The sequence below is a fragment of the Bison bison genome, unplaced genomic scaffold (assembly GCF_000754665.1).
Source record: "Bison bison bison isolate TAMUID 2011002044 unplaced genomic scaffold, Bison_UMD1.0 scf7180017864325, whole genome shotgun sequence".
NCBI classification, from domain to species: domain Eukaryota; kingdom Metazoa; phylum Chordata; class Mammalia; order Artiodactyla; family Bovidae; genus Bison; species Bison bison.
The window spans coordinates 4474930-4500683 of NW_011494897.1; the positions used below are offsets into that span (position 1 = coordinate 4474930).

Genomic DNA, 25754 nt, shown 5'->3' on the forward strand with positions numbered 1-25754 from the left:
AGGTTGTCACAGAGCACTGGGTTGAGCTCCCTGTGTCACACAGCGAATTCTTACTTGCTATCTATTTTATATATAGTAATGTATATGTTTCCATGCTGTTGTCTCAACCCGTCCCACCCTGTCCTTACCCCAGTGTGTCCACAAGTCTGTTTTCTATGTATTCATCTCCATTGCTGCCCTGCAAATAGGTTTATTAATACCATCTTTCTAGATTCCATACACATTACATTAGATTTTGAGACAATACAAATGGTAATAATTAAGAGATACGGATCTGTGTGTTTCACAGATTATCTCATTTCATTCTCATAGTAGCTCTATAAAATGAGTACTGCATTAATCCCCATTTTATGGAAGAAGAAGTTGAGGCAGTCATACTGCTGAAACCTGGAGGAATCAGTATTTAGACCCAGGCCATCTGGCTCGCAAAGCCCACACTTTTAATCGTGATGTTGTTCTGCTCCTAAAAACTGGAGAAAAAGAAAATTGATGAAATCTATTTTTTTATATACTGGAGAAAAAGAAAATGAATGAAACCTATAATTCTAGTTTATTATTTTAAACCTGGTGGATGATCCTATCCCATTGTGATCACTGCAGTGGACAGCAAGAATTACTAATAGGACTCCTTATCACTTTGTTTTGTAATCTTATTATAAAAGAGATGCTTTGGTCACAGTTGATTTTGTAACCTCCAGATGGAAAAATGTGATTTACATTATGTGAATTTTGCTATAAAATACTAAGAAAGCTTAAACTACAGTTAATGCTTTACTACTTACTTATAGATCACACAGAAAGATTTCCACCTAGTGTGGTGTAAGGATAACTCTTCTACTCTTGAATATATTGAAAGGTTGATGTCAGTTTGTAAGTGTAGTGGGGCTAAAGATGAAGACCTGGACAAAAGAAAATATAGCTTCTTTGTTTATTATATTTGATATTTCTCATGAGTTTCCACTTATTAGCGGGGTCAGTATGGGGAAGGAGTGTGTCAGTCAGGATGCAGGAGTCAAGGGAAGTGAAGCAGATTTGCCAATTACCGTACCTCAGTATTAAGTATTTCTTCCAGCTAGGAAACTTAGTCTCTTCCTAACAAATGCTTGGTCTTGGATTTCTCCTCCCCCTCCCATCTGCTTCTCCCCAAGAGGGCAGTCGTTAGTTTATGTGTCCTGGGGTGACGGAGATGACTCTCAGCCAAGCATCATCCTACTGACCATGCAACTCCTTGGTCCCTACTGACCTCTGGCTGGCTAGTCTGATTTGCACCCCAGCACTTCACTCACTTGTGTAAGTCTAGTTGCATTTGGTGTCTGGAGGTACTGTGCTGGTACCCGTCACTGAAGCCCATATATTCCAGCCGTTTGTCTCTGATCTTCAAGCTCCTCTGCTTCTTTGGGTCCCAAGACTGTTCATCCACTGGTTCCCTATTAGTTTACCGAAACACCTGGATTACCCGTCCAGCACCCCAGGCCATGGGGGACCACTGGCATTTTCTCAGGCTATGCATCTAGCCCTATGCACCCTCCACCAATGCAACATTTTTACTTCTGTTCCAATTTGGGCAGAGTGCCAACTCCAGCTTGGGACTCTCCTAGAGACTCCCCTCCTCACCAGCTTGCTGGAACTGGGCAGACATTCCTCAGTTCCCCCTCATTTTACCCCACAGGAGCGGGGGCAGCTACCCCAGTGGTTTCTATCTTACCCCCCCGCTTCAGCCTCCGTTCTCCTTCCCATGCTCTACAGGAGTGGGAAGGCAGGAGCCTCTGGGCCCAGCCGTCATCAGCAGAAGGTCCTTCCCATGCTCTACAGGAGTGGGAAGGCAGGAGCCTCTGGGCCCAGCCGTCATCAGCAGAAGGGCTTGTCTGTTTCTGTTGCAGCGAGAGGAAACTGTTTTGCATCTCCCAGGCTCTTGATAATAGGGACCCTGAAGCAACAGGAGTTGGTATTTACTGAAGATGAAAGTACAGTGACCTAAATTATGACAATACCATCTTTTGTGTGTTTCGATTGAAAGCACCCTTTTCTGGTTGGAGTCTGACAGTACCAACCAGTCAGGATACCCTAGCTCAATGTTTGGAGCTGCAAACATAGAGTGTGTTTTATAGAATGAACCAAATTCCCAGATTTCTGAAACTTTATTACCTATCCAACTCTTACTTCTTATTACCTATTACCTTACTTCTTCTTACCTAAACTCTTATTACCTATCCAACTCAGACTTCTAGTCTAGTCAGCTTGTATATTTTCAGTTTGTAACATGTTAGCTAGCAGGGTTCGTATTATGCAGTTCTTTAGAATCTTGTAGATAGGGGGTCTCAACTCCGCTCACCATCTGTGGCCTGTTAGGAACTGGGCTGCACAGCAGGATGTGAGCGGCAGGTAAGCAAGCAAAGCCTCATCTCTATTTACAGCCGCTCCCCATCACTCACATTACCACCTGAGCTCTGCCTCCTATCAGATCAGCGGCAGCATAAGAAATATAATGTGCTTGAACCATCCTGAAACCATTGTGCCAAAAAGGTTGGGGACCACTGTTCTGTTCACCCAACGGAGTGCTGGGCATGTCAAACAGAAGTTCGATATCTCCTGTTTTTGAGCCACTGGATGGCTCTTATTTTTTGTTTTGTTTTAAGAATAAAGGTAAAACTTGCTGGATACAGTTAGCATTATTGCTATTATTATTATTATTAATTAAGATTGGGCTCGGAGCATGTAACAAGATGCCCAAATAAACGATGACTTGAACAAAAGAGGGTTTTGTTTTGTTTCTTCCTAGTGTCATGAGGCAGTGGCACCCCACTCCAGTACTCTTGCCTGGAAAATCCCATGGACGGAGGAGCCTGGTAGGCTGCAGTCCATGGGGTCGCTAAAAGTTGGACACAACTGAGCAACTTCACTTTCACTTTTCACTTTCATGCATTGGAGAAGGAAATGGCAACCCACTCCAGTATTCTTGCCTGGAGGATCCCAGGGATGGCGGAGCCTGGTGGGCTGCTGTCTATGGGGTTGCACAGAGTTGGACACGACTGAAGCGACTTAGCATAGCATAGCATAGCATAGTGTCATGAGAAGATATTTGATGGCTTCGTTATCCAAATAAAGGATGGCAGTGTGGAAGCCTTTGATTCTTTTGATCTTTCACTCCTAGTCAAAAACTGGGTGTTGTTGCCTTCACCCCAGACATCCTGAAGTACAAAGACTGTACAAGGTACATACCAGCTAGTAAATCCCGCTGAAAGAATCTTCCATAGAAGCTCCATCCAGTGATTGACATACTTGTTATTGGCCAGGCCTTATCTCACATGACCACCTCTGTCTGTCTTACTGATTTTATGATGTAACCAGAGTTATGCTAGATATTTACTTCTTTCAATTTAAAAGAATTTTAAATTCTTTGAATTTAAAGCTAATTCTACTAACAAATACCCCCAGATATGAGGGTCTAACTCTGTGTTTTTTTTTTCACTTGAAATACATATTGCTGCTGCTAAGTCACTTCAGTCGTGTCCAACTCTGTGCAACCCCATAGACGGCAGCCCACCGGGCTCCCCCATCCCTGGGATTCTCCAGGCAAGAACACTGGAGTGGGTTGCCATTTCCTTCTCTAATGCATGAAAGTGAAAAGTGAAAGTGAAGTCGCTCAGTCGTGTCGGACCCTCAGCAACCCCATGGACCACAGGCTTTCCAGACTCCTCCGTCCATGGGATTTTCCAGGCAAGAATACTGGAGTGGGGTGCCATTGCCATTAGTCAAAGAATATTATTGGTCAGAGTTGCAGGTTATTATTTGTGTTTTGTATAGCCATTCATTGAGAAAGATAGTTTGTAATATGCTAAGATTATATTGTTATCTATTCACTAATATTTGATTTGTTTTTCATTCATTCATTTATATATACTTATAAGAATAATTTGCTTGTTTGTATTTGTGATCTTTTTCTTTCCCCTCTCAAGTCATAGTTATGTGGTTTTAAATTATAGACATGTTTTAGTGCAACTAACAGTATAATAATCTAATCTTGATCTATATTATACAAGACTGGGTGGTTGCCTGAGTCTTTACTTAAGGAGAACAGCTTCTAGAATATGATATCTTAAGTGTTTTATTTGCTAAATATAAACCATGTTAAGATAATCAGTTTTTAAATATGGAAACTCTCAGTATTTTTCTCATAAATCACTATCAATGTATCCTTGATATTTTTAGAAGCAACCTTTTAAACGTCAAAACCAGCTGTAATTTTTTTCTTTTGATGTAAATTAAAATTTCATGCATCACTGTCAGCTTATAGTAGAAAGAAATAAGCTAGTTTTAAAAAAACAATTTGAAAATTTTGCATTTTTAAAAGGGCATATGCACAACTGATAGTGTTATAATAAATTATCAATAATTAATGTGGAAAGAAAATAATTTTAGCTCCTGAAATGTTGTCTTCATGTCTTCCAAGATTCAGAATAATTTAAGTATTTTAAATAATAAATTTAGTAAAATTTACTATTAAAAATAATAAAATAGTAAAAATATTTACTAAATGTTTACTCAAAAATTTATGGTAATTTTATAACTAAGCACTGAAAAGTTTTCCTAGTCTGCTTATATTCCCAAAGTAAATTTTTAATGTATGTGATAGAATTTCTGTCCAAAAAACTTTCATAACTTTTTTACATTATCAGTCATGTTCGCTGAATATCGTGACCATCTTCACTGCCATGTTACCCCTCAATCTCTTCTACCACCAAAAACAAGATTTTTTTACATGTACCAAGTTTTCCAGCGTATTGTAATTCTCGTTAGAAATGGGAATTATTAACTATCCTTTTTGTTTTTTAAGTGTGTTCTTTATATAATGTGTAAGCTAAGCTCCAAGGAGGAAACACTGTCCAGCTTCTATTTCCTGATATGACTCCTTATTTTATTTTTTAGATTCTGCAGAATTGTGAGAGATGGAAAGAGAAGCTTCAAAACACCCATTAAAATTTTTATTTATTGTTTGAAATTCCTTTAAATAGTTGGACATTATTTTTAAAAGCATTTTGAGTGTCCAGAGAGATAAAGGAATTTTTATAAACAAATTCCCTGGCAGGAGCTGCTTTGTGTGCTATATATTTCAGGCTAATAATAAGGGCTTACTGTGGGTCAGTATGTCATATCCCAGTGGTGTCTGGTGAGATGGAGGGTTATCTTATATGTCAGCTAGCTAACCCTGTGAACAGTTTTGAGCAGGCAAGATAATGGGACTGAATTCTGAAATGAGGGTTGAAATGTACTGGAATATTGTCACACATGAGAACAATAATTTTTTTAAATAAATGTAGTCACCTTCTGACATCATTAGGCATATTTGATAATAATTCTTAATGGGGTATATTTTAAGTGGATAGATTGGGTCAAGTATGAAGAGAATCATATATAATGGTATGTTTAAGATAAAAAAAATCACAAACTCTATCATGCACAAGAGATTTTTATTAATAGAAAGTTGCTGAGAAAAAAAAATTGAAACTTTTTTCTTCTCTATTATGATTACTAAATCAACAGTACCTATTACTAAGTAAGTTTTCAGCTTCTTATAATTTTAAGTTTTGAATATAAAATTACTTCTACTCAAGCATAGATACAATAATATAGAAAAATTTTAAATTATTTTGTTTTACTGTGTTTCCCGATTAGTGTCTTCGTACACCGTTACATAAAATGTTAATGTCTTTTTTTTTAGATCACTAATTCTTTGAAAGATTTTTAAATTCAGTCATCCTTTGCATTTCCCTTAAATATTACACTTAATTTTGAGAAAAAGTTTGTGTGTGTGTGTTTATAAAATGAACCTTAAGAAAATACTTTAAATGTAGAAGTGAATTATTTGATTTGAATTGAACAAGATAATCCACATTAATACACTTATGGCTTATAAATTGGAATTTTAGGAAATGTATAGATTTGGTGTGTAATCTAAGAATGTTGAAGTGGGATAAGATGATACAGATTTTTACACCATCTTATACACCTTTTATTACTTTAGCATCTTTTCTTATAAAAGGCAGTTTTGTATGCACAATGGATTTTGTGTAAACATATGTAGACATATCCTTATATTCTTGAAGCCCATGGTATTGTGAGCATCATAAATGAGTGATTTAAGAAGCCTTTGGTCAGCCAGCAGAGGCCACTCACAGCTTGCTACTAAAACAGGACGGCAGAATGAAACTCTTTCTTTAATCACTATTGGCCATCATTCTGAGCTGGTTAATTTTTAGTTCCTTACTCTAAAAAAAAAAAATTACCATGGAGCAGTGTGAAAAACAGTTGTCACTGTATTTGTTCTTTAATTATATAGTGATTAATCTTTTCTATTAAATCTTTTAGATCATCATTTTGTAGACCAGAAATGAGGATTTATACACTTAATAATTAGAAGCATTATTATTCTAATAGGCCAATAATTCTAAATTCTTAATTATTAATGCTGACTTATTTTAACTAGGAAAAAACTGTTTAAAGTGAAGATTTAAAACAATTACATTGTTTAGTCTTAGAATGAAAAATATAAGAATTGCTAATGTTGTCATATATCTACATGTATGTTTGTATATTTCTGTATCTTCATCAGCTTAGCGTAACATGCAATTAAGAATTATTTTAAAGATATATATGTACTGGTGTTACTTGAAAAGGTACTAAGATTACTTCCAGATTACCTGGAGTCTGTGTGCAGTCACTACTTGACGTGACGCTAGCAGCTGAAAGGTTAGCATCTTTCTTTTGACACATACGATTTCTGCCAGGATGACTAATCCTCTATTGAAAGCCTTGAGCTTCTCTGTGCTTTATCTCCTGTGATTTTTTTTTTAATTATTCTTTTTTTGTTTTTTAGTTTAAATTTATTTATTTTAATTGGAGGCTAATTACTTTATTGTATTGGTTTTGCCATACATCAACATGAATCCGCCATGGGCATACACGTGTTCCCCATCCTGAACCCCCCTCCCACCTCCCTCCCCGTACCATCCCTCTGGGTCATAAAACCTTTCTGGATTGAAGGTGTAATCTCACATTTACATTGTTATCTGCTTTTGAAGGAAAAAAAAAAAAGCCCAGCTTCTCTAATTGTCCAAGTTCCTTCACATACTCTCATCATGAAATGTTTACTCCTCTCCAGTGCAGTTTTTAATTTTTTTCACTACTTTGCCTGTAATGACTTGTAGTGGAGCCATTTGTTATTCTTGTTAGTCTGTCTGTAACATGGACTGACAACCTTGTTTGAGATGCCATGCTCAAACTTGCCTGCGTTTAAAATAGCCCCATGGGGTACCCCGAAGTCGCAAGTAAAGACCAGAATGTCCTTGGATGTATACTTATAGGCTGAAGAGTTTCCAACAATATAATCTCCATTCAAGTCAGCATCTCCTGTGGCAAATTCCCCAACACAGGAAACATTTATTTTGGTGTATTGTCTCCTCTGTGTGGTCCTCTGTCGGGGGCAATTGGGAATAGAACAACTGAGGTTCAGATCTAGCTCTGTTTAGTCTTTGTAATCTGAGTGTTATGTGCCCTCACCTCAGTGAGTATTACTTTCTTCATCTAGTGTTTGAGAATAATGATGTCTACTCACTTTAGCCATCTTGCCCGTGAAAACTTACCTTATAAGCCGGCAAAACTGATAAAAGACTGATGACAATGTAATTGTCATCATTAATCACAATAGTGTTTCTACAAATTCTATTAATTCTTCATGTGTCATCAGTGGTCATTATCACACTTTCTTTGTTGGGTTGTTCATGCTTACATCGGCCCAAGAAGGGTTAAAAATTGCATAGTAAAAGTATAATGGAACAGTGTGGACCCTTTAACCTTGACAATCAGGTAAAAGTCATCAGATTCACTCACTGTGTTACATCTCTACTATGAAAATGAAAGTCATTCAGTCCTGTCTGACTCTTTGTGACCCCATGGACTATAATAGAGTCCATGGAATTCTTCAGAATACTGGAGTGGGTAGCCTTTCCCTTCTCCAGAGGATCTTCCCAATCCAGGGATCAAACCCAGGGCTCCCACATTCACTGGACAGATTCTTTACCAGCTGAGCCACAAGTGAAGCCCAGGAATGCTGGAGTGAGTATCCTATCCCTTCTCCAGTGGATCTTCCCAGCCCAGGAGTTGAACCAGGGTCTCCTGCATTGCAGGTGGATTCTTTACCAACTGAGCTTTCAGGGGAAGCCTTACATCTCTACTATAATATAATCTAATTAACACAAAGGTTAAGAAAGTAGTTGCTGCTAATAAGACAGTTTTTTTTACCCCTGAAAGTCTTAACCAGTGTGAACTCAGCTGATAAGAGCAAAATTGGTTGTGAATGTCTTATACATAAAGATATGAATAATGATGCGAACCTAGTACATCTTTTTGTAATGTTACTAGATTTTATAAAATCCCAAATTCTGAGGCATCTTCTTAATTGGAAAACCAAACTCTAGTGTACGAATTTAATAATTTACTACAACAGTTTTTGCAATCTCAGATAATTCAGTTGTTCTCAGAAATGATCTTCCATCCTGTATATTCTTTCTTTTTTTTTAAATTTTATTTTATTTTTAAACTTTACATAATTGTATTAGTTTTGCCAAATATCAAAATGAATCCGCCACAGGTATACATGTGTTCCCCATCCTGAACCCTCCTCCCTCCTCCCTCCCCATACCATCCCTCTGGGTCGTCCCAGTGCACTAGCCCCAAGCATCCAGTATCGTGCATCGAACCTGGACTGGCAACTCGTTTCTTACATGATATTTTACATGTTTCAATGTCATATTGTATATTGTTTATTCTTTCCAGAAGGACATTGTCTGAAGCTAATACTTCTGGTGGGCTCGATCCAGCACCTTATCTGCACACATAGGGCATTCTAGTTTCGCCTATTACTTTTTTAGTTTCTTATAGCCAGTGAAGAGGATTTTTTGTAGTCTACTATGTGAATTCACAGGGCTTCCCTGGTGGCTCAGTGGTAAAGAATCTGCCTGTCAATGCAGGAGACACAGGTTCAATCCCTGGGTCAGAAAGATCCCACAGAGAAGGAAATGGCAACCCAATCCAGTATTCTTGCCTGGAAAATCCCATGGACAGAGGAGCTTGGCAGGGTACAGTCCATGAGGTCACAAAGAGTTAGACACAACTTAGCAACTAAATAACAACAACATATAAATTCACGTTTACTTTAATAGTAGTCTAGACAAATGAAAGTAAAATATGGATTAGTGCATGAATTATTTACTGACCTTTCTTAGGAAAAAACACCTGCAAATTGAAGGAGTCTCTTAACACAGGACTTTATCATGATATCATAAAGATTAGTGATCTTTGTAACAATGTAACTAAATCAATGTAACAATCAATGTAGATCAATGTAACAATATAACTAAAATTACCCAACTGAATGGAATACCACTCATTATATAGTAAATTTTGACATGATTTTATGTGCACAGTAATAACTAGTAAATATCTGTTGAATTGTTTCCAGTAGAGCAGTTTGGGGTTTAGAACAAGGAGGAATCAGCTATTGCATCAGAAGCTGGAGAGGGATCACAGTGGGAAGCAGAGATGAGATTAGAGAGGGTTTTGAATGCATTTCTTATTAGCTTTAGTTTTGCTTTCAGTGAAGAGCTATGGATGGCTCTGGCATGAGAAAATCAACACATTGAAAAGCAGTGATTTAGAAAGTTGAATTTGGTGAGTTGGTAAGATGAATTGGAGAAGGGAGAAAGAAATTGCATACAACTCCCTTCTCACAGGTGATTTTCTTCCCCCTTATTCCTCTGAAATCAGATCACTGCTTTGTTTCCCTTTAATCTTATAAATGATATCCATTTATACTACCTGAATTTGTCCCTTTGTTGTGTTTACTTTCAAAGTTATCCTAAAGTAATTTCCACTCTTGTATATGTTATATTAAAAGTGATTCTAATGTTATTTTCTTGAATGTTTTCCATCCCCGAATAAATTGTACCTTTTGTGAATTGTGACCATTCTGTAATATTATATATGATAATAGATAACACAGTGAAATATTTTATTCATTCTCCCAACTGTCTTGTACCAGTTTTTTAGAACACCAATATAAAACTCAGTTGCCCTCATGGGAAATATTTTGGAGAATCTTTCTCTATTCTCCTGTGTGTGATTAAAAGATGGACACTTGACACATTCATTTTAACAACTATGAATTAAAATCAACTATTCCAAGATGTTTAGAATATTATTTTCTTCCACTTATTTTTAAATGAAGATGAAAGTATAGACTAGCAACTATAGTAAGTTTCCTTCTGCCTCTTTGCTTTCGTCTCCTTAACTTCTTGTCCCTAGGTTTTAAAGTTCTATTTTTAAGCTCCTTTTTGTTGAGTTGTTTTCCTTAATATCTGTCACATGTATTTGACTGACACATTTGTTGAATGTACCAGGGGGGCCTTCATGCAGAGCCTGCTAAACTTAAAAGGCTTGTTTCTTTCTTCTGAGAAGTTGAGTCAAATTAATAACAGTCCTTCGAGAAGTAGGAAACTTCTGGGTCTTGACAAACTGGCAGGGAGGCTCAGACAATGTCTCCCTGCAGCCTGGAGGCCAGGCAGATTTGATTGGGCCGTCCTCACAAAACTGAAAGGCCTTCTTTTGAATGGCAGCCTGCCAACCTAAGTGTTTGTCAGTGTAGGCACTGAAGCAGAATAACATTTGGAAGGCAAATAAAATATAATTGTAAGAGAGAAAAGTTGGAGGAGAATGGCTCTACTAGAGGCAGAGAAAGAAGCCTGGACGGATGGTTTCTTGGGTTTGTTTGGCGACATAACACGTCGTGAATTTATAGAAGGAATCTTACTTGTGGAGAACATAAGTGAGGTATCATCCGTATTGAATAAACTCATTATTAATCTCATAGGACCATCGTGTCTCAGGAAGTCTACCTGATTTGGAAAGTAACTCATTCAGCCATCTTAATTATAGAAGAATGGGATGAGATGCAGTGGGTTTGGTAACAGTAACAAAATGAAAATGAGATATAAAGCCAACTGTTTTGTTTATCTTTGAGAGAAAGTCATAATATCTGTGTTAATAAATCAGTGATAGAAAAAATAAGAAATTTCTTTTAACATCTCTAATAAAATTGAGAAAGATACTTTGTCATTGAAATAATTTGGCTAAATTTCCCTTATATGGGTTCATATTGACCTTATGAATTTTGATGGTGTTACTTGTACAGCTATTACATTTTCATCTGCTGCTTCTGCTGCTAAGTCACTTCAGTCGTGTCCAACTCTGTGCAACCCCAGAGACGGTAGCCCACCAGGCTCCCCCGTCCCTGGGATTCTCCAGGCAAGAACACTGGAGTGGGTCGCCACTTCCTTCTCCAGTGCATGAAAGTGAAAAGTAAAAGTGAAGTCGCTCAGTCGTGTCCGACTCTTTGCAACCATGGACTGCAGCCCACCAGGCTCCTGCATCCATGGGATTTTCCCGGCAAGAGTACTGGAGTGGGGTGCCATTGCCTTCTCCGACATTTTCATCTAGCACTGCTATATTGTGATCTTCTGAGGTTGATAAGTTGATTGTAAATAACAATAGTGAAGACTGAGACCCCTGTGATCTTTTAGCATTAAAGTTTATTTCACAGTCTATAAGGTCAGAAGTTGACACAAACACTATACTACCCAGAGACCATTCATTCCTATCGAACTTTAATTTTTTAAATAATTTGCATATAAGCATAGTAATGAAAAGAAATATGCTTACTTTATTTAGGATTGTAGTCACTATTGATATAGTAATATTTAACAAATGAATCATAAAATTTCAGAGCATATAGTGTGGTGTTTAAGGTTATCATCAGTAAATATTGGCTAATTAATATAAATAATTAATTAATAAAATAAAAACTAATATAAATGTTTGTCTCTAGCGTTTTAACAAACAACAAGAATTGGATTGTGGAGATACTGTTTCTCATGAAGAACAGAACACCTGTTTCCTATCTGGCCTTGTGAAATAAAATCAACTTTTTGTAACAAACTTTATAACATGAATATCTTATAGGATGTTTAAAGAGTTATGATTTTTTTTTAATTTGTCATTTCTTTCTAAGACATTTTTGAAATAACTGGAAGGCATCTTTTTTAAGAGAATAAAATAATCACCATACTTGAATGTTTACTAGAAATTAATAATTTGACCTGATAATTTAAATTGCTTCATTTTATTTTTAGAAAGATTAACCCTGAATTATGATTTTTAGGAAGAATTCTATAAAAATGTTTCTTGATATTTTATAATTCTTTGAAGTAACTACTAATAATCAATTGTATTAAACACATGTTTTCAAGTTTAAAATACACTGAAACTCTAGAATAGCCCCGATTTTCATAAGCTGAATTCTAAAATAAGATTTTGTTGTTATTCAGTCAGCAAGTCATGTCTGACTCTTTGCAACCCTATGGACTAGAGCATTCCAGGCTTCCCTGTCCCTTACCATCTCCCGGAGTTTGCCCAAGTTCATGTCCATTGAATCAGTGATCCTATCCAACCATGTCATCCTCTGTCACCCTCTTCTCTTTCTGCCTTCAATCTTTCCCAGCATCAAGGTCTTTTCCAGTGAGTCAGCTCTTTGCATGAAGTGGCCAAAGTATGGGAGATTCAGCTTCAGCATCAGTTCTTCAATGAGTATTCAGGGTTGATTTCCTTTATTCAGGGTTGATTGACTGGTTTGATCTGCTTGCTGTCCCAGAGACTCAAGAGTCTTCTCCAGCACTACAGTTGGCAAGTATCAGTTCTTTGGCACTCAGCCTTCTTTATGGTGCAGCCTTCACATCCGTACGTGACTACTGGGAAGACCATAGCCTTGACTATATAGACCTTCGTCAGCAAAGTGTTGTCTTTGCTTTTTAACACACTGTCTAGCTTTGTCATAACTTTTTTCTTCCAAGAAGCAAGAGTCTTCTAATTTCATAGCTGCAGTCACCATCTGCATGATTTTAGACCCCAAGAAGAGGAAATCTACCAATGCTTCCAACTTTTCCCCTTCTATTTGCCATGAAGTGATGGGACCGGCTATCATAATCTTAGTTTTTTTAATTGAGTTTTAAGCCAGTTTTTTCACTCTCCTTCATCACCCTCATCAAGACGTTCTTTAGCTCCTCTTTGCTTTCTGCTATTAGAGTGGTATTGTCTGCACATCTAAGGTTGTTATTTCTCCTGGCAATCTTTATTCTGCCTTGTAATTCATCCAGCCCAGCATTTCGCATAATGTGCTCTGTGTATAAGTTAAATAAACAGAGTGACAGTAAACAGCTTTGTCGTACTCCCTTCTCAATCTCTCTCACCTTTTTGGTAAAGGTGTCTAATACCTAAAGTAGCAAAAGATTCTCATTATTAGAACATTTTACTCCTGAGTCAGACCAGTGTCATTGACCTGAAAAGACTATATATAGATCTCAGTGTTTGTTTCATTTAAAAAAATTCTAAATTATGCCTATTTGAATATCTTTAAAAGTAAAACCAAAATTGACTTGAAATAATGAAATGGGATATTTACATCTTGTTAAAAAGGGGGGCTATGTACTAGGTAAATATGTAGACTCATTTAAATATCTACATTTGCTATTATAAATCTTCTGTGAGTTGTTTACAGCAATTGAATTGTGCTCATAGTTTCTACATATGATTTCTGAGAAATATATAGTATGATTATTTCTGACTAGATTGAAAGCTTACATTTGTATTGTGGTATAAATTAGTTATAAATTCTGTTTTATTGTATTCAGTTGCATTGTTTTTCATTGGGCAATTTATCACATGGGTGTATGTGAAATTCTTTCATTTATTAAATTTCAGATTATGTATCTCAAGCCAGAGCAAGACTTAAACATTTTTCCATAAGTATAGCTGCAGGTAAACAAGCAATTTTAGCCCTGAAAATAGCTTCTGCTTCTGTCAACATGTTGTTTATTTTTTCTCTGAGATAAAAAGTTCAGTTTTCTGATATTTGTACCAAGATAAAGTCAGTAAACAAGATTAATATAGTGTGGAAAAGGTTGTCAGCAGCCCTGGCAAAGGAAATAAGTTGCCTGTACATAGAACATACTGTAAACTGAATAAAAGTGTCAGGTCCACCCTGAGATAATGTGATCATGAACCTCTAACAAAGCATGACATAGGCACAGTTGGCTTTTCTCATAGCCACGGTGTAGAAAATGGATTACTGTATTCCAGGGTTACCCACTGGAGTAGCATGAAAACCTCATTCTGAGATGAATGCAGGATGTAGTCCTGGAGTTGAGCCACATGTTTACCTGTGGTGCTCAAACCATAGGGTTATTAATGTCATCATCTGTGCACATTTGCAGTATTTGCAATTCTTGGAATTTCAGTGTGTGCTGGCATCCTTGTTACCCGAGTGAAAGAAGATGAAATACATTTTTGAAAATGTTCGTTTCTTTTCAGAGGCATTTGTTGCCTCATCGTGCCTTTCTGGATTCTGTATGTTAAGTGGCACTCCTGTAATTATAGAGGGTTTTGTTTTTATTTTTTAATATGATGAAGCATAACGTAAAGCCTTAAGTTGTAACTTTATCTCTTGTCAGCTGTGGTTGTGGATTCTTTCTTGCATGATGCTATGTTTATGTCCCTGCTGAGAACCCTCGATTAGACAGAAAAGTGTGACATTTTCTTGGCAAATGGGAATAGCTTGCATTATCAAAAAAGTTGAACCTTTAATTCTTTATCAGGTTTTTACTTTGATTTAGAAATAAAGGCATAAAATCTTTTCTCTTAAATGAAATTATTGTTCTGTGTAAATACACAGATAATTCCTAACTTTATGGGAAAATGATAAAAAGGACTATTCACTGCTCCCTCAATTTAAATTTTTGTATGCATTTTTTACACACAGTTGATTTATAATGTTGCATTAGTTACAAGTGTACAGCAAAGTGATTCAGTTATATATATCTGTATGTATATATTCTTTTTCATTGTAAGTTATTACAAGATAATAAATATCTTTTCCTGTGCTGTACAGCAGATCCTGTTGCTCATCTGTTTTATGTAGAGGAGTATGTACATATTAATTTGTATGCATTTAAGTGTGTGCATTATAATACATGTTATTTACATTTAAGAATTAAATACAAAGATGTTGTTCCTAGCAAATACCATCTTCTCAACACTAATTAAGTAAACCTCTTTTTTTTACATACAATTAAATATATTTGCATTTGTGTAGTATTTGGAAATGAGACTCAGTGGTCTAGTTCTTCAGAAAGTTGTTTTTTTCTATTATAAAGATACTTTTTAAATAGTCGTAAAATTCTAGCAGAGGAACTATGCCAGACTGAAAGAAGTAGTTCATTCTTACCAGGAATTTAATTATACTTTTGGTCCATGCAGTTGTGTCTTAGATTTTGAGAACTGTTACATTCTGCATTTCAGAGTGGATGTCTTCAAATGAAAACATCCCTATTATTCACTGCCTTTTTACAGACTCACCTGTGACTGGTTTTGGTTTTAAATCTCCTTTCAGGTGACAACTCCTGGCCCAGTCAGTAACAAGAGAATGGTTCACTTTTCTCCAGATTCTCATCACCACGAGTGAGTGTGCACTGTATAATCTTGTTGGACTATTCTGCATCTTTTTGGGGGGGAAATTGGTAACTATTGCTAGTAAAGACGGTTTAATTTAAATACACCTTGAAAAAAGAGTAAACATCATCTGCCAATAACAGTAGTCTAATAGAACAATTTAAATGAAACCCATGGCAGAAATTTAAAGAAAGGTTTTTAAATACTGTCTCTCTTTTACTTGTGATAAAATTTGAAATTCATGTGTTATTGAAATTCATAGATTATCTTAAAGCATTTACACTTTCATTACATTAAGTAGCATCAGGCTCTCACTTCCTTCCTCCCCCAGTCCTTTCTAAAGTATTGAAATGAAGAGTGAGTGATTCTTTCTCTCATTAATTCTGTACCCTCTGCTCCTGTCCAACATGAGCTGTGAAGGACCCAGAATGTATTTTTCATTTAACAACAAAAAGAAGAGACTAATTTACTAGATAATTGAAAAAAAAGTAAAGCTTTGGCTTAGTGAGTTTGGACACGAATTTGAGCAAACTCTGGGAGATACCACAGCACAAGTATCCTGATGTGCTACAGTCCATGGGGTCTCAAAGAGTTGGACTCAACTTAGCGACTGAACAACAGCAAATTAGTGAGTTATGGGGTGGCTTTCTAGGTGCTGATTCTGTTTCTAAATACATCTTTGTTGGAAAACCTTAAATAAGTTGTGTATTTTGTCCCAATACCCTATTGTCTCCCATGAAGCTGGTTGAACTTGAGAAAGGCCATTAAAGTATGGAATGATATGAATTAATTATTGAATGAATTTTTTTCTGGAAAACAATTATATTAGTACCCACTAGATCCTATTTTTTTAAATCTACTTTTGTAAAATGGGAGTATAATTGCTTTATAATATTGTATTAGTTTCTGCTGTACAACAGTGTGAATCAGCTACATGTACACATATATCCCCTCCCTCTTAAATTTATTTACTTATATAAGACATAAATTATTTGTTCATATGTAGCTTAATTTATAAATTTTGTTAATATAATTTATGTGAGATAGGATTATTTATATAAATTATTTTTATATATTTATTTTTGTAGCTTACAATATCACAATCTTCCCTTTTAATAGCTTATCTTATTCATTTTTTATTATCCTATAAGACCTTCTCTATTTTTTTCCCTCAAACAGAAAAGAAAAATGGATAAAGCATTTTTTAATCTCAGAACGACAACCATTTGTATGTTTTCTTCTCAGTCTTTGTTCTGATATAAAACCAATACTCAAGAAAATAGATCTGGAGCTATATTTAAGTCAAAAATTACATTTGATAAAAATGTTCAATGCTCTGAGGGCAAACGATGTCTTTATCACCATCATAGCCTGGTACTAGTTACTGAATGAGTGAAGACATGGAAGTTTGTATTTAAAATAGGACAAACTTGGTAATGTCAGTCGAGTGTTTCGTCTCAAATTAGCAGGTCTGACCCTCATTTGTAATACCCTGACATCCTTCCACACCCATCTCCCAGTGGTTCTCAATCAATTAAAAAAGAGTTTCTGGGGATGGCACTTAGATGCCACTGTTTTCAGAGTTTCCCAGGTCATCCCAGGGTGTTTCATTACCATTCTCTCAGTGCTCAGGATAATGTCAGTCAATGACTAAAGTGGTCTACAATGGTCATTGTACTACCTTGCACTCTACATGCTACTAGTCCACTTTATTTTAGTAATCTCGTCTGACCTCCTCTTTTCCATATCCTGCTCCATTATTTTAACTAAAACTCCATTATATTGTATACGTATCTTTCTGCCTCTGTTCTCTCACTATTTCAGTACACACTACTTACTTCTGCTACTTAATTTCAGTTCTGATCCTTTTATTCCCCTATGAAAACTTCCAGTATTCTTCTTGACAGCAGAGAAACCTTAGCATCTGATTAAACACCTTCCACATTATGGCTCCAGTTTCCCGTCAGCTTGTTCCATTGCCTCTCCCTCGGAACACCCGCGTTCCGGCCGTCTGCCTCTGTTCCCTGAATATAACGTACTCTGCTTCACTGGCTTCTATAGCCACTGACTTTTTTTGCTCAATTCATTTCTTCCTACCCATATCTGTCAAAACCTTATTTGTTATTCAAGGCTGTTTGAAAAACCATTTATTTATAAGATGTACTAGGCACAAGTAACAGAATATGAAATTAACACTAGCTCAAACCAAAAGGTTTTTTTTTCCCCTCTCACATGAAAAGTTAGGAGGAAGAAGGTTCTAGAGTTTGCCACTAGCCATAAAGATATTATCAGGGGCCAGACTGTTTCTCTTTTTCTGTTTCATCATCTGTATTAGTGTACTATTAGGGGTATTGTATCAAAAGGCCACAAACTGGTGGCCTAGAAAACAAATGTATTGCCTCATAGTTATTTTCTTTTTCCATACTTTTTATTCTGTGGCAGAATAACATTCCTCTTGTGTTCTTGTACTCTCCCTTTAATTTTTTATATTTAAAAGTTGTTTTTCATTGACGTATAGGTAACACACAGTGATGTATTGGTTTCAGTTACTGAAGAGGCTATCTTCTCCCATTGTAAGCTCTCACCTCCTTTGTCATAGATTAAGCACCCGTGTAAGTGTGGGTTCATTTCTGGGCTCTCTGCTCTGTTCCCTTGATTTGTGTAACTGTTTCTGTACTGTACTGTTTTGATTACTATAGCTTTGTAGTATAGTTTGAAATCAGGGAGCGTGAAACCTCAAGGTTTGCTCTTTCTTCCTTAAGAGGGCTTTGACTGCCTCACATTTCTGAAGGCTGGACGTTCACAATCGAAGTGTCAGTGGGATTGGCTCCTTCCAAGGGAACTGAAGGAGAATCTCTCCCTTGTTCCCCCTTGGCTTGTGGTTGACTGGCAACCTTTGTCCTTCCCTGACTTTTGCTGCATCGCCCCATCCTGTGCCTCCAGCTTCCCACAGCCTTTTGCCTGTACCTGTATCTGTGTCTGACTTTCTGCTTTTTGTAATGACACAGATACAGATATATAACAGCATTTTATAAGGTTGTATTGAATTAGGGCCTACCCTAGTGACCTCATCTTAACTTGATTACCTCTGAAAAGACCTGATCTCAAAATAAGATCATGCGTTTTTTGTACTAGGGGTTAGGACTCCAACATATCTTTCAGGGGCATGCATTTCAACATAGCATCTTCCTGGTCTTTTTCTCTTACATACATATTTACTGCCTCATAGTCTCAAGGTTGTTCCACATATCATGTCTACATTCAAGATAGGAAGAAGAGGAAAGACCAGGCCAAGCAGCTTTCCTCAAGAAGCAAAATTTCAAAATCACTCACCCACCTTCCCTTAATTCTCATTGGCCAGAACTGGGTTACTAGGTCACCTAGTAACCTAGTAAAAACTGCAAGGGAGTTTAGGAATATAGATATCTAGCAGAGGTTTAAATCAGGCATGATAGGTTACTTGAGTATGGCACATGAAAAAATGAAAGTCTTAGTTGCTTACTCATGTCCAACTCTTTGGGACCCCATGAACTGTACCCCACCAGGCTTCTCTGTCCATGGAATTCTCTCTATTCTAGAGTAGGTATCCATTCTCTTCTCCAAGGGATTTTCCTGACCCAGGAATCGAACCCAGGTCTCCTGCATTGCAGGAAGATTCTTTCCCATCTGAGCCACCAGGAAGCCCCCTAACAAAGTAAGGATTAGAAGAGGAAACTATCTGTTGCGTAGAGCTAACAAAATGTGTCATATTTAGCTCATTGACTTTTTTAACACCCACTCTTCCTTCCATGCATACATACCATGTGAAATGCCTTTCTTGCCTTTTCCAAAAAAGACCACTTCAAAGTCTCATCCAGTTACTTATCTATCTCAAAACCTCATCGAAGTCCTCCAAGTGACATGAAATTTCAATCAGATCTGGCTATGGCTCCTTGTAGTATGTGGTATGTAGTATAAATTAAAGATGCCTGCATACAAAATATAGAATTGCAGAAAATACAGGATACTTCACAAAAGTTCTGATTTACTGAAGAAAGCACTCAGTACTCAGTTTTTGCCACAACACAGACATCCAGTTTGGCAAACAGTCCTGATTTGCTTTCTTGGAGGACTTCCTTGTATTTATACTGTAAGATCACAGCTGATCTGTCCATTGCAGGAGATGCCCTTTAAGGATGCTACACAGTTTTTGCAATACATTTCTCTTTTCCTTTTCAGCTTTAATGAGGTATAATTTACAAATAAAAACTTGCAAAATATTTAAAATGTACATCATGATAATTATACGTACATACACACACATTGTAAAAGAATTCCCACCATCAAACTAATCTATCCCAGTTCACATATTTACTTTTTTCTTTTTCCTGGTGAGAACATTTAAGATCTATCTCCTGACTTCCCATCATACAATATTAATTATAGTTGCCATCAGTGTACATTAGCTCCTCGGGCTTTATTCATCTATAACGAAAGTTTGTGCCCTTCTATCAGCCTCTCCCTATTTCCTCCACCCCACTCCTCACCCCAGCCCCTATCAACCACCATTCTAGTCTGTTTCTACAAGTTCAACTTTTTTTTTTTAAGATTCCATAAATAAATGATATCATGCACCATTTATATTTGTCTGTCTGGCTCATTGTACTGAGCACAATGCCCTCCAGGTTCATCCATGTGATCATAAATGGAATTATTTCCTTTGGTTGTTTCCATGTCTTGGCTATTGTAAATAATGCTACAGTGAATATGAAGGTGCTTATATCTTTTCAAGTTAGTGGGAAAAAACAAATTTGTCAAGCTAATGATTTTGCTTCCTTTGGATAAATACACAGAAATGGTACTACTGGATGGTATAGTAGTTCTATTTTTTAATTTTTTGAGGAACATTTATATTATTTTCCATAGTGACAGTGCCAGTTTGCATTACCACTGTCAATATAAAAGGGTCTGCTTTTCTCCACATCATCACCAGCATTTGTTTTTCTTGTCTTTCTGATCATAGCATCTTAACAAGTGTGAGATGTTCTTATTATGGTTTTGACCTACAGTCCCCTGATGATTCGGAGAAGGCACTGGCACCCCACTCCAGTACTCTTGCCTGGCAAATCCCATGGACAGAGGAGCCTGGTAGGCTGCAGTCCATGGGGTCGCAAAGAGTCGGACACGACTGAGCGACTTCACTTTCACTTTTCACTTTCATGCATTGGAGAAGGAAATGGCAACCCACTCCAGTGTTCTTGCCTGGAGAATCCCAGGGATGGGGGAGCCTGGTGGGCTGCCGTCTCTGGGGTCTCACAGAGTCGGACACGACTGAAGCGACTTAGGAGCAGCAGCCGCAGCCCCTGATGATTAGTGATGTTGAACACCTTTTCGTGTACCCATTGGTCATTTGTTTGTCTTATTTGGAAAAAAACATCCATTCAAATTCTTTGCCCATTTTTTAATTGTGTAATTTGGGTTTTTTTTGCTACTAAGTTGTATGACTTCCCTGTGTTGTGTATCTTGGATATTAACCTTTTATCAGATGTGAAAGTGAAGTGGAAGTGTTAGTTGCTCAGTCACGTTTGACTCTTTGCCATCGCATGGACTGTAGCCTACCAGGCTCCTCTGTCCATGGGATTCTCTAGGCAAGAGTAGTGGAGTGGTTTGCCATTCTCTTCTCCAGGGGATTTTCCCAACCCAGGGATCGAACCTGGGTCTCCTGCATTGCAGGCAGATTCCTTACCGTCTGAGCCACCAGAGAAGCCCATTATCAAATATATGATTGCAAATATTTTCTCCCATTCAGTAGGCTGCCTTTTCATTTTGCTGATGCTCCCTTTGCTGTCATCGAAGCTTTTTAGTTAGATGTAATCCCACTAGTTTATTTTTACTTTTGTTGCCTTTTCTTTTGGGGTTAAATTTAAAAAAAATCATCGCCAAGACCAGTGTCAAGGAGATTACCCCCCTACGTTTTCTTTCAGAAATCTTAGGATTTAAGTTTTGTGTTAAAGTCTTTAATCCATTTTGAGTGTTTTTTGTGTATGGTGTAAGATAGAGGCCCTGTTTCATTCTTTTGCAGACGGCTGTCAGTTTTCCTAGCACCACTTATTATAGAGACAGTCCCTTTTTCTTTGCATATTCTTAGCTTCTTGTCATAAATAACTTGACTATATATTCATGAATTTATTTCTAGGCTCTCTGTTCCATTGATCTATGTGTCTGTTTTTAACCACTATCATACTGTTTTGATTGCTGTAATTTTTGTGCAAATATATATATATATATATATATTCAGTTTGTATAGTTTGAAAATAGTTTCAAATCAGGATGTGTGATAGCTTCAACTTTGTTCTTCTTTATCAAGATTACTTTGTATATTTAGGGTTTTTTGTGGTTCCACAAATATTTTAGGATTTTTTTTTCTTCCTATGAAAAATGCCATTTGAATTTTTATGATTCCCTTCAATCTGTGGACTGTATGGATATCTGTGCATAGTATAGATATTTTAGCAGTATTAATTGTTCCCCCTCATGAATACAAAATCTCTTTCCATATATTTGTGTCTTCTTCCATTCCTTCCATCAATGTTTTATTTTATTTTTTTTCATATGTGGCCACATGACTTTTTTTTTTTTAAGTTAATTTTTTTTTTAACTTTACATAATTGTATTAGTTTTGCCAAATATCAAAATGATTTATAGTTTTGGGTGTATAGAAGTTTCACCTCTTTGGTTAAATTTATTCCTAAATGTTTTACTCTTTTTGATGCTGTTGTATATGGGATTGTTTTCATAGCTTTTTTCTCTGATACTTTGTTGTTAGTGTATCCAAACACAGCCAATTTAATTTATGTACACTGATTTTGTGTCCTGTAACTTTACCGAACTTGTTTATTTGTTCTACTAGCTTTTTGGTGGAGTCTTTAGGATATTCTATATATAGTATCAAGTCATCTGCAAAGACAGTTTTACTTCTTCTTTTCTGATATGGACGCTTTTACTTTTTTTTTCTTGCCTGATTTCTCTGTCTAGGATCTCCTATATGTGTTAAATAGAAGTGGCAAGAGTAGTAGGCATTCTTGTCTTTTTCCTAATCTTAGAGGCAGAACTTTCAGCTTTTTACCATTGACTGTGATGTTAGCTTTGGACTTATCATATATGGTCTTTACCATGTTGCAGTACATTCCTTCTATTTGTTGAGTATTTTTATCATTAAAAGATGTTGAATTTTATCATATGTTTTTTCTGCATCTATTAAGATAATCATGACTTTTATTCTTCATTTTGTTAATTTGATGTATCACATTTATTGATTCAGTTCAGTTCAGTTCAGTCGCTCAGTCGTGTCCGACTCTTTGCGACCCCATGAATTGCAGCGCTCCAGGCCTCCCTGTCCATCACCAACTCCCAGAGTTCACCCAGACTCACGTCCATCGAGTCAGTGATGCCATCCAGCCATCTCATCCTCTGTCGTCCCCTTCTCCTCCTGCCCCCGATCCCTCCCAGCATCAGAGTCTTTTCCAATGAGTCAACTCTTGGCATCAGGTGGCCAAAGTACTGGAGTTTCAGCTTTAGCATCATTCCTTCCAAAAAAATCCCAGGGCTGATCTCCTTCAGAATGGACTGGTTGGATCTCCTTGCAGTCCCAGGGACTCTCAAGAGTCTTCTCCAACACCACAGTTCAAAAGCATCAATTCTTCGGTGCTCAGCCTTCTTCACAGTCCAACTTTCACATCCATGCATGACCACAGGAAAAACCATAGCCTTGACTAGACAGACCTTTGTTGGCAAAGTAATGTCTCTGCTTTTGAACATGCTATCTAGGTTGGTCATAACTTTCCTTCCAAGGAGTAAGCGTCTTTTAATTTCATGGCTGCAGTCACCATCTGCAGTGATTTTGGAGCCCAAAAAAATAAAAGTCTGACACTGTTTCCACTGTTTCCCCATCTATTTCCCACAGTTGTTAATTTTTTTGGATGGTTTTTGACTACTGTTCAATCTCCTCCCTAGTTATTAATCTTTTCTAATTTTCTGTTTTTTCATTATTTCAGTTTGGTAAATTGTGTGTTTCTAGGAATTTTTTCCATTCTTCTAGGTTATCTGATTTGTTGGAGTACAATTGGTTATAGTATTTTCTTATGATCCTTAGTATTTGTTGTGTGATCAGTTCTAATGGCTCCTCTTTCATTTCTGATTTTACTTATTTGATGCTTTTTGATGATAGCTTTCTAATCAAATTTTAATGTTTAGTATTATCAAAATATATTTACGTTTGTTCAGTTAATTGTGTACCAATGAGACTAGTCTCGTGTAGGAGATGCTCTTGGTTGTCTCACAAATCTTTGTGATTAGCCAAGCCACCATCTTTGTTCTCGGTGGCTCCTAGTAATTGAGGGTGTGCCAAGATCATCAGTGTCCAAAAGGGAAGGATTACAGGCAGCACCTCAGATACAGGCTGATTATAAGCCAGACTCTCAGTCAGCAACTGGGAAAGTATGTAGCTAAGCCCCTTCCATGGAAAAACAAAAATGGATGTTTTGCCTGCTCCCTCTGCACTCATCTTGAGGGGACACTGTTTTGCCTGCTCCCTCAGCACTGATCTTGAGGGGACACTGTTTTGCCATAAGTGGAAATGGTTCCTGTGCCTGTTTAAAAACTGCTTCTTTGTTTGCTGTAGTCCTGTGGACCAGTGAATGCAAGCTCCATTGGCTGACAAAACCAGGAAATCCAGGGGTCTGTCTCTCGGGTGGCAAGTACAAAAGCAGGGCACCAGACCTGTGTACAAATTCCTCCTAGAGAAGTGCTGGCAGCCTGTTTATATTTTGCAGCGAGCAGGAGTGAGAAGGCAGAGGAAGTGCCCACCACGCCCTGAACTCTGAGGAGGCTCACAGATGCATGCTAAATTACACTGTAGAACCTCAGACAGCAGCTTGTAAAGTGTGCAGTCAGAACTGTTCCAGGAAAAGACTGGAAGATGGACATTTCTGCTCCCTGTGGGCTAAGCCTTGAGGGATAGCCACAGCGAGTGCTCACGTGACCATTAAGAACTGCTTCTTTCTGCTACACACCTTTGACTCTCAGAACTGGATGCTTTGGGTGGGAGTCTTAAAATTGCCTCTCTTCCACCTTAGAAAAAAAAAGATGCCCTCTCAGTTCTAATTTTATTTTGGCACATTGCCCTGAGGTTTAAAATCCTCTTGGGTTCCAAACAGGGGGTCATTCATATTGTACTGATATTGATGTTGACAGATTAAATCAGATGACTAAGTCACAAAGCTTAATGCAATTTAACTAGATAGTTTCTAATTCTTTGTTTTCAGCATCTGGTAGATGATTTAAAATACCCCTGAATCTTGAAGTCATTGTGTGATATTTTTAGGCATAAAACTCTGAAGGAGTTCAATAATCAAGTGATGGTTTTAACCAAATTCCTTTTATTTTATTTCCATTTACCAATTTCTGTGAACAAGGTTTCTGAGCACTCAAGGTATTAAAAATACAAATAGAATTGATGCCAAAGTAATATTCATCAATGGGTACATGAATTAATTTGGGAAAAAGCTTATTAATGATAGTTTTCTAATAAAATTTTATTTTTATTTTTAGTATTATCAAAATATACTTATGTTGGTTTGTATGTTTGGTTAATTGTATAAATGATAACTTTTTCAGATCTTAAGTAATTGATGGTTATCAACTAACAGCAATTATTATTAGCTTGACTAACTTATAAACTTCTTAAAATTTTTGTTCCAGTATTATAATCACAAATCTTTAAGAAAATGTTATAGGCGTGTATGTGTATATATGTGTATGTATGTGTATATATGTGTAAATATGTATGTGTGTGTATATATATATATATATATACACACACACACACACACAAGTGTGTGTGTGTGTGTATTCCCTGAAGAAGGGAATGGCTACCCACTCCGGTATTCTTCCTTGGAGAATTCCATTGACAGAGAAGCCTGGCAGGCTACAGTATGTACGATTGCAAAGAGTCGGACACAGCTGAGCACGCAAAAGTGTCAGGTACGACTTAGAAGTTGAGCAGTCAGGCAAATATATATGTGTGTGTGTTGCAGAATACTATGATAGGGTAACTAAGAAAAAGCTTTCAAGAATAAAATTATATTACATTAGGATACACTTCT

The 25754-nt window shown here is 36.9% G+C and overlaps 1 protein-coding gene across 6 annotated transcripts in view; it reads left to right on the plus strand.

The window, feature by feature from the left end:
• The window catches only part of GPATCH2 (G patch domain containing 2), a 199086-nt gene that overhangs the window by 98387 nt on the left and 74945 nt on the right, over positions 1–25754 (plus strand). For all 6 annotated transcript variants that reach the window (XM_010853278.1, XM_010853283.1, XM_010853280.1 and 3 more), the window contains exon 6: positions 15554–15621. In XM_010853278.1, coding sequence (XP_010851580.1) covers positions 15554–15621 — 68 coding nt within the window. The remainder of the gene's footprint in view (positions 1–15553; positions 15622–25754) is intronic.